Source organism: Centruroides vittatus, unplaced genomic scaffold (assembly GCF_030686945.1).
Source record: "Centruroides vittatus isolate TY-2023 unplaced genomic scaffold, ASM3068694v2 contig_341, whole genome shotgun sequence".
In the NCBI taxonomy this organism is placed as follows: Eukaryota; Metazoa; Arthropoda; class Arachnida; order Scorpiones; family Buthidae; genus Centruroides; species Centruroides vittatus.
The window spans coordinates 3027320-3036374 of record NW_027122166.1 but is presented as its reverse complement, the minus strand read 5'-3'; the positions used below and the strand labels follow the sequence as shown (position 1 = coordinate 3036374).

The following is a 9055-nucleotide window of genomic DNA, read 5'->3' as shown; positions in this document are numbered from 1 at the left end:
TCTAAAAAGGCGGCTATGAATTGAGCCTATTCTGTTCTAAAGGAGAGAGAGAGTTCACAGAGTTCTAACAAATACCTATGTGAGACTGGACGGTATGGCTGAAGTATGGCGGTCGCCGACGGTATGGAAGATTTGCCGTTGAATGTCTTCTCCGACGGGATTCGAGTCGGAAGCATGGAGGTTGACTGGCATAAGTACAATAATAACTTCAGTGTGTTGACGCGTCCTGAGCGTCCAGTAGCACGCACTTTTATAGCACTAGTGTGGGTAAGCAGTCCGTTGTTGACGATAACTTGCAATTCTTGACAGCTAAGTGTCAACTTTCCCACCTAACTGTTGATAGTTGGAGGAAACCTCTGCTCCGCTTCTCTGGGAGAAGTTTTTTCTAAGAGGGATGTTTATAACAATTTCGAACGGAAAGGAAAGAAAGTTTTCTTTCATTTAATAATTTTCTAAAATCCGCAGTCTCACAAAGATATTTTTGAAATTTGGTTATTAGATAAAGAAAATCGATCTAAAATTATTTGGGATGTAATCAGTCGGGTATTTTAAGTTTTTGGAAAAATATGACGAATAAACTACTTAATACTGGTTTTCTATGTCATGGTGAAACCAAAAAATCTTATTTTTCGGTTGTTTAATCGTAAGACGCACGTTGGTTCCTATCGTCATCTTTCAAAACAAACGAATACAGATTTCAAAAATATCGCGAGATTTTAACTAGAAAAATATTTCGAAAGTAAACGAATAGAGATCTTCACAGACTCTTGGTGATTCCAATTCCATACATCACAAGGAAGCTTGTATTTGTTGGGAGGAGATCGTGGTTTATTCGAAAATTGCATCGCTTCCGCAACAAGAATCAAGTTTAAAGTGAAAGTGACGAGTGCGGCACTTAAAGTGAAATCACTTATCTGATTCATTAAAAGTGGGTTTTGAAAATTACTTCTTTTTCACTAGAATTTCGGTTTTTTAACGCTTCGCCACATTTATTCTCTTCGCAGATCGACTTGTTTAAGTACAAACTATGAAGTACATTCATAAAGTCGTCAGTTTAAAACTAAATTTGATATTTGTTTAATTAAAAATTGATAAATAATGGGTCTTGCATTTTTTGAGATCCCGAACTAGAGTGCGTTAGTCAGGTGCTACTAAGTGTTCAGTGGCGTTATCCATTCGGCCATGGTGTGTCTCAAAATATTTTAGAATTGGGATAAGAATTTATACGATTTTTCTCATATCTTATAAAATAAAAATAATACTTTATTTTAATTTTAAAGTTTACATATTTATATCAATTTCTTGAGTAAATCTATACATTGTATTTCTATAAATAACTGAGGTGTTGACATTGGAAAGTAGCGATGAAATTCTACTTTTCACTTTTTTTGTGTGAAAAAAATAGTAAATGACAATGCTAGTAGCGCTGATAAAAGTAGTTAGTCTAGCAGTAATACAGAAAAAATTGAACACGTTGCCGCTACTTGTCATCAGTAGTGATTATCACTAGGAAATCCAATATTTCCATATTGGATTTCCTATGATGAAGATATTTACAGAAAAAAATGGTTCCTAATATTTAAAATTAAATTTTGAACATAGAGTGTAAGGTTTCAATTTGCTAGTGTTTGCGATCACTTTCTTACGGACAAGGTGATAGCAAATCCTTTTTTCTTTCCCGAAAAAGTTTCAATTTTGGCACTTGCTACCTTTCGCATGTCAATGCCCCAATTTTATAGCTTCGATAGACCACTAAATACTTGATATGTATTCAGAAATAATATTTCTGAGTTCATCCGGTTTGTCCATGTGAATCCAATTGCTGCAATTTTCTATGCATTTAAAAGAAGCATTGGAAAAGTGTTTTTTCAAACTTCCATAATCATCCGATCTGAAAAATAGACAAAAATTAATTATTTTGATTGTTAAATTCGAGAAATACAAATACCATTCAATTTTTTTTTTGAAAAAATTAGTAAATAAATTTAAACATAGTTACTCAAAATTTAACTATATCATCCAAAATGGGCAGACGTTCCATTAAGAAAAAAATCGAAAGTTGCCGAAAGAAACAATTTACTCACATATAATACAATAAGCTGTGAAACTAACAAATCGGTTCAATTAAAAATTGAGATAATCTGTCTTCTATTTATGTTAGTTGTCTGCTCAAAGAGTTATTCTTTTGAGTGATAATTATGTTATTAACAATATTTTCATTCCATTAATACGAGCTAATCGACTGGCTGATATCGCTAATACAATCAGTAGCAAATATTTCAATATGCAAAAATTTGTAGAGGTTTTGCACATTTTCTACTAATTGAGCTGCAATTTGAAAAACTTGTATGCCTAAGAATTCTCACTGTTGTCTGTCTTTCTTGTGGGCATTACAAGGATATCTTTTTAAGTCTATCGTGGAATTGGACAAACCCACAATGGTATGATTGGATAGCGAGAATGGGATTCGACATATCCGAGTCAAACAATCTCCAAAAGATTTACTGATATTTTTATACGATAGACGGATAGAGGTATCAGCCTACTACTCTGGAGTCCCACAGCAGTAGACTGATACCTTAATCGTCTCGACCAACCCGACCTCAATTACACTTTTTAAAATATAGATTAAAACAAAAGGAAAACTCAAAAATATTTTGAAAAAACATAATTTTACTGAATTAATAAAATAATGTTTAAAACAAAAATTGTATGCGAAAGAACTCATTATCAAACAAATTATGCTGATGATATCATTGTAAATGGTGTATTTCTTTCTATCGATTGAACTAAATTCAGAGAAACTCGGAAGAGAAACGTTGTAATTATAGAAGAAATTTTCATAATATTCTTTAATAAATGTCGTTCATTTAAAATTTATTTTGTATACTAGTACTTTCTATATATTAACAGGACTTATTATACTGGTAAATTATGGATGCAGATATTTAGTCTTACAGATCAAAATTAATGTTCTTTATTTAGTTCACCTGAACACATACACTTTAAACATGTGTTTCGGAGTTGTTCGTCCCTCCTCAGTAGGCCTTTAATTGTAGAAAGTGTCATTTAAAGGCCTGCTGAGGAGGCACGAACAAGTCCGAAACACATGCTTAAAGTGTATGTGTTCAGGTGAACTAAATAAAGAACGTTATTTTTGATCTGTAAGACTAAATATCTGCATCCATAATTTCCAGTATAATAAGTCCTGTTAATATATAGAAAGTACTAGTGTACAAAATAAATTTTAAATAGAGTTAAAAAGGACACAAAGGCGTAATAATTAAATGTCGTTCATGTCCATTCGTAAAACAAATGTTATATTCAAAACATATGATCGATATAATACTAATTTATGACAATGGTTTAGTTGTAGTTATTGTAAAAACTACAGCATTTACTAACTGGAAGTGTTTCGAGTAAAGTTTAAAAACTATTACATAAAATAACAATACAACCCCGATTATCCGAGTCCCGATTAACCGAATACCGTGTTATCCGAGGCGAACCTGTACAGATTAAGAGGGTGCACTACTTTTTTACACCGTAATTTATAAAAGAAGCAATAAAACGATAACACATATTACAAAATGATTTTTTTCGGTCACTTTTTATCATTTAACTTTAATTTGAAGCAAATCATTTATATTAAGATATAACTAAAATAATACACATTTTAAACCTTTTTTTTAACACTTTCCGCCCTGTGGGCACTAAGAGGGCCTCTTTTAGTAGGCCCATTATGGGTTCGGCCAGGCCCACAATGGGGCGACCGGGTGGTGAGGGACGGGGCCCGACATATCCGAACGGACCACCCCCGAAAAATTCCTGGGGATTTTTCGACCCGTTCGGATTCGATTCCGGGTCTCCCAGAGCGGTAGGCTGCCACCTTGACCGCTCGGCCATCCGGACGCCACATTTTAAACCTTAGAAATATAGTACTTACCATCTTTATAATAAATGATGTAAAAATAGTTGTCCTTATATATGATTAAATTCATTTAGGTATAAAAAAAAACTTAAAAGTGATATATCTTATAAATCTTTTATATTATTAATTTTGAATCCGAAATTTCCGTGGCCGTCCGTTTTCTCCAAGTTTTCGGTTATCCGAGGTAGCATCGGTCTATATTACTTAGAATAATCAGAGTTCTATGGACGTCTGCAGAGGGGGAAAACAGAGCAATTGCCTCCTGGGATCAAGTAAAATATTTCGCAAATTATAATCCTAAAAGTAATTGAAATATGGATCTTTACACCCTCCACCATGAGATGCATCGACGTGCACTGTGTAATCTACTTGTGAAAAATCCCAAAAATTAAAATTTATTGATGTAATTATTTCTCTCCAAACTTTGCCCACCTGAAAAATTTTCTGCAGACGCCCAAGTAAAGTTTTACTATATTTGAAAATGACTGTCATCTTTCGTCTTTCTTCTGCATTCATTGAATTATTATAATTCATCTTTTATTTACTTTCATGTTAGAAAAATTATTTTTGTCTTATTAAATTACTTAAAAGTGATACGAAATAAATATGATAATATTAATCAAATTAAACGTAATTACTTATTATTTGTGATCATACTAGAATAAATTAATCATTGTTACATGAGTAAAACAAGAATACTTACGCGATTGATTCAGAGGTAGAGGTGTGAATCATTAAAGTTCTACCGTGATAAACGCCGTGTAAAGGATAGATGTTTTCAAAAATTTTATCCAGAATTACAGACATTTCTATCGCCTTCAAGTGTACTTTCCAGTTTATCCCAAAAGTATCTTCTCGTAGATTCGACAGGATTATATCACGAAGTGCCGGAATCTAAAATTAGAAAACGAGAGAAACTTCCATAGGGTTTCAAACTTTCTAACTTGTTAAATTGATTTATAAATAAGCATTTTCACAAAATATTTTCTTAAATTTCTAAAAGATACTTGTGATAGTTCATGAACATGTAAAAATATATACATAGACTACGAGGTATATTCAAGTTATAACACCTCCGAATTTTTTTTCTCGGGACTGAAAGCAGATAGAAACATGCGGTTTGTTTTAAAATACGCCTGCACCCGTTGTGAATGCGTGGCAGAGATGGCAGAACTGTACGGCACACAGAACTCTAGCGGTAGAGGCGAGAGTACGGACTGTTTTTGATTCTTCAAATGGCGACATTTTCATTACAAGAACAGCGTGTAATCATTCGTTTTCTCCATTTGAGTGGCGTGACACCGATTGAAATTCATCGCCAGTTGAGCGAGACATGTGGTGATGGTGTCATGGATGTGTCTAAGGTGCGTTCGTGGATGCGACAGTTCAAAGAAGGCAGAACGTCGCGTGACAACAAACCAAGACAATCGCGGCCTCGCACCAGCTTGTCTAACGATACGATAGAGCGAGTGGAGAAAACTGTTTTGGAGGATTGCCGAATGAGTGTGGAACACATCGCATTTAAAGTTGTCATTTCCGTAGGATCTGTGCACACAATCCTGCACGAAGACCTGAAAATGCAAAAGGTGTCCTCCATGTAGGGTGCCACGAATGCTGACGGACGACCACAAGGCTGCGCACGTGGCATGTTGCCAGACAATGTTGACATCATCACCACATGTCTCACTCAACAGGTGGTGAATATCAATCAGTGTCACGCCACTCAAATGGAGAAAACGAATGATTACACGCTGTTCTTGTAATGAAAACGTCGCTATTTTAAGTATCAAAAACAGTCCATACTCTTGCCGCTGCCGCTAGAGTTCTGTGTGCCGTACAGTTCTGCCATCTCTGTCACGCATTCACAACGAGTGCACGCGTATTTTAAAACAAACCGCACGTTTCTATCTGTTTCCAGTCCCGAGAAAAAAAAATCGGAGGTGTTATAACCTGAATGCACCTCGTATATTAAGATCATCGAGAGGAAGAGATGGGGATTTTTCTTCGGGCCAGAGAAAACTTAGGTGGTGGTTCATATTCCCATAAATTACAGTTTATAAAAAAAATCTATAAAATTGCCTTTCATTAATAAAGAAACACTTTACGTATTTTATCTGTTGGAAAAAAATAGAAAAAAAAGAGTTTTATAAAGGGCAAAAGGGCACTCTACCTTCCGCTCTTCTGCATAATAAAAAATGCGCATTAAGAATAATTTGTAAATTCTATCATTTATTCAAATAATTCGATTTTTAAAACGAAAATTGCATTCTCCAAGTACTGTATATCTTAGAGAATAAACCTTACCTCTATTTTTTCTTGAAAATATTCTTCAAATATCTCTCTTGCCTTTCTAAAAGAGTTAGTTTTTCGAACGAAAAGCATAGCTCGATACATATGAAATGCAATATGGCCTACTCTACTAATTTCGTTTTCTGGATATCTCAATGGAGATGCTTCAATCAGTATCAGTTGTTTAATCAGTTGCGGCTAAACACAATAAAAAATCAAATTAATAAATTTGCAAATAATGAAACGTCGAAGCAATATTTGTCATACTAAAATTTATGCAACAAGTGCTGATTACCTACTAATATAATTAACTGATTGTTGCAAGAAGAGTCGTAACAATGCTTTTGTCGCCCTTGGCAAATACATAAACTGCAGCTTTTTTAAAACTTATTTTAATTACCAGAATTATGAATACATGTATTATAAAAAAATACTTTAATTGCAAATAAAAATTTATTATAGGAAAACAAAACATAATTTCAAAATAAGATATTCAGTATGCGCGGCGTGAGCCTGAATTATGTACAGGTACCTACAACTCCGATGTTCAGATATATATGGAGCCACAAATTTTGAATTAAATTTTTATAAGAAACAAGGATTCTCAGTACCAGCTCTTAGGCTTATCTATCAGGCCGGTGCGCAGCGTCGCCGTGCGCTGACGAGAAATCACAAAGACATACTGGGGCGGCACGAATTATGGTAAAGGGCGCCTGATATTTTGTTTTTTAGTCCTCAACTGATAAATTTTTACGAGGCGTTAGAGGCGATTGACGTCCCTACGCCTTGTATCTTTGGGACTTACCTCGTTGCCAATGCATTGCAACGGCTCTGGTTTCAAGCACATTATTACTTACACAGTATTTAAAATTATAACATTATTTAATATCAAAATAAGTTAATATTAAAATAACTAAAATAATATTAAAATAAGTAAAAAATATTAATTTTTTACCCTATGTTATATTAAACTTCAATCACTTCAGAGTAAATTAATGCAAAGAGTTAAAGAATTACAACTGATATTTGTACGCACTCTCTTGAAAGCCAAATCAATAGCTGCCGTTCCTCCAAAATTGTGTCCAATTAAGATAACTTGTTGGCCAATTTTCTGCAGAAAATTATTCAAGTCTTCGATATTATCCTCGTGGTTAATCGTCGACACTTTCGGGCTATCTCCGTGATTTCGCATGTCAACAGCATAGACCTATATAAAAGAAATTCATTTTTATTTTTTGAATGCTGAAATCCATTATGAAGAGAAAATAATACTTTACTTTAATCTTCTACTATGTAATTAAAGAGTACTACTTCGTCCTAAAATGCTCTTATTTTTATCTAATTATACATTTACCTAAAGAAACGGATCTTAATTGCAAAATATTACTTTCTCAACATTCAGAAAATTATTTTGAGGTGTAAAACATTCCATTCTAGATAATTTCAGATGGCCGAAGCGATTAATAAGTCAAATAACCCAGCAACTTTATGAGAATGGACTCTCCGGGTATGTCGAGCCACCCCATACCATTGTGAGTTTGACCGAACTGATATGATTTAAAAAGTTCTTTTAGTTTCCAAGAAGTCCAAATAAAACAAAATTCGTTTACCTTAGTGGATAAAGTATTTGCTAGAGAGATAGCAATTTCTTTCCAATTTTCTTTATTGTCGAATAAACCGTGAAAAATCACAATTGGTGTGTTAAGAGAACTTCCACTGTTATCTTCGTCACCGTACAAAGTATAAGCCAAATCTTCTGATTCTTCTCTAAAGAAAATTTATATACCATAGAAATTTTCAGATTATTTTAAATTTACAAAAATAAAAAGCAAAGAGTTACCCTGTGAAATCTTCCATCTAAATGCTTGAAGGTGTTTCGGTAATAATGATGTTTGTGTATGGAGGAGGTAAGTTTTATAAAATAATTACATTACTGGCGAAAGTTATTAGAACATGGGGCCTTCCTCGCAGAAGAAACGGATCTTAACCTGTATTAATAATGTACTTAGTGAATTAATTTATGAAATATTATGTTAGATGTAATTAAAGGAAATAATTACAAAAATTTACGATTATTTCCTGAAATTACGTCAGCACACTATTTCATTAAATCATTAAAAAAATTCTAAACTTGTTTAAATAACGTTAATTATATTTTTTTAAATTATTAATTACAAATTATTGTAGGAAATTTATATTTTTACATTAATCATTTACGCATTTAGATAAAAATCATAATTGAAACAGTTTGTATGATTCACTTTCCCACACTTTTACGGATTTATATAATCAAACCTCGATATTGTGGATCCCAGACGGGGTTCGAACTTTAGTAACCTTCGAAATTCTTGTGTAAACAACAAGACTCGGAACCGTTCGAGTAGGTGTCAAATTTCTGTCAAGGGCTTAGCGGAAGACAAACTCTAACACGAGCGCTCATAAATAGGTAGATCATTGACCCGCGAGTCTATAAAATGTTGGCCGAGATAAACCTTTTCGAACAATAAAGGAGGGAATTTTTGATAAATGAAAGATGAAAATCATCGTTAAAATTCTTAGACGTCAAAAATGGCATAACAACGGCCTGAATTATGAGTGCAGGTGTTGGTGTTTTATAAACAATTGCCGGGCAGAGTCGATAAAGAGGTATCAAATAGACACTTCGAATCGGACTTTTCCCGCGACCAGAAGAGGCTTCGTCTTGCACCTGGAGACAAAGGAGAGACCAATCGGGAAGCGAGGAATGGGACAGGGACCAATCAGAAATGCGAATAGAGGGGAAAAAACTATTAAAAAATCTGGTTTTAAGGTCGAAGGACAGTTTCCTCTGGATTA

The 9055-nt window shown here is 33.8% G+C and overlaps 1 protein-coding gene across 1 annotated transcript; it reads right to left on the bottom strand.

Annotated features, from left to right (window-relative positions):
• Positions 1-1688: 1688 nt before the first annotated feature.
• On the bottom strand, positions 1689-8077 carry LOC136974118 (sn-1-specific diacylglycerol lipase ABHD11-like). The gene is made up of 6 exons (XM_067268927.1): positions 8061-8077; positions 7831-7987; positions 7257-7427; positions 6236-6418; positions 4635-4825; positions 1689-1891 (listed from the first exon to the last, which is right to left on the bottom strand). Exons 1-6 carry the CDS (start codon positions 8075-8077, stop codon positions 1753-1755), a joined length of 858 nt encoding a protein of 285 aa, XP_067125028.1. The 3' UTR covers positions 1689-1752.
• Between the last annotated feature and the right edge of the window lie 978 nt (positions 8078-9055).

Bases quoted from the DNA above. Each gene is read 5' to 3' on its own strand.
- LOC136974118 (XM_067268927.1), bottom strand. The intron at 7,428-7,830 runs GTAAACGAATTT...TCTTTTATATAG, and splicing joins CAAATACTTTATCCACTAAG to GTCTATGCTGTTGACATGCG. The intron at 6,419-7,256 runs GTGCGTACAAAT...TATTGTGTTTAG, and splicing joins TTGATTTGGCTTTCAAGAGA to CCGCAACTGATTAAACAACT.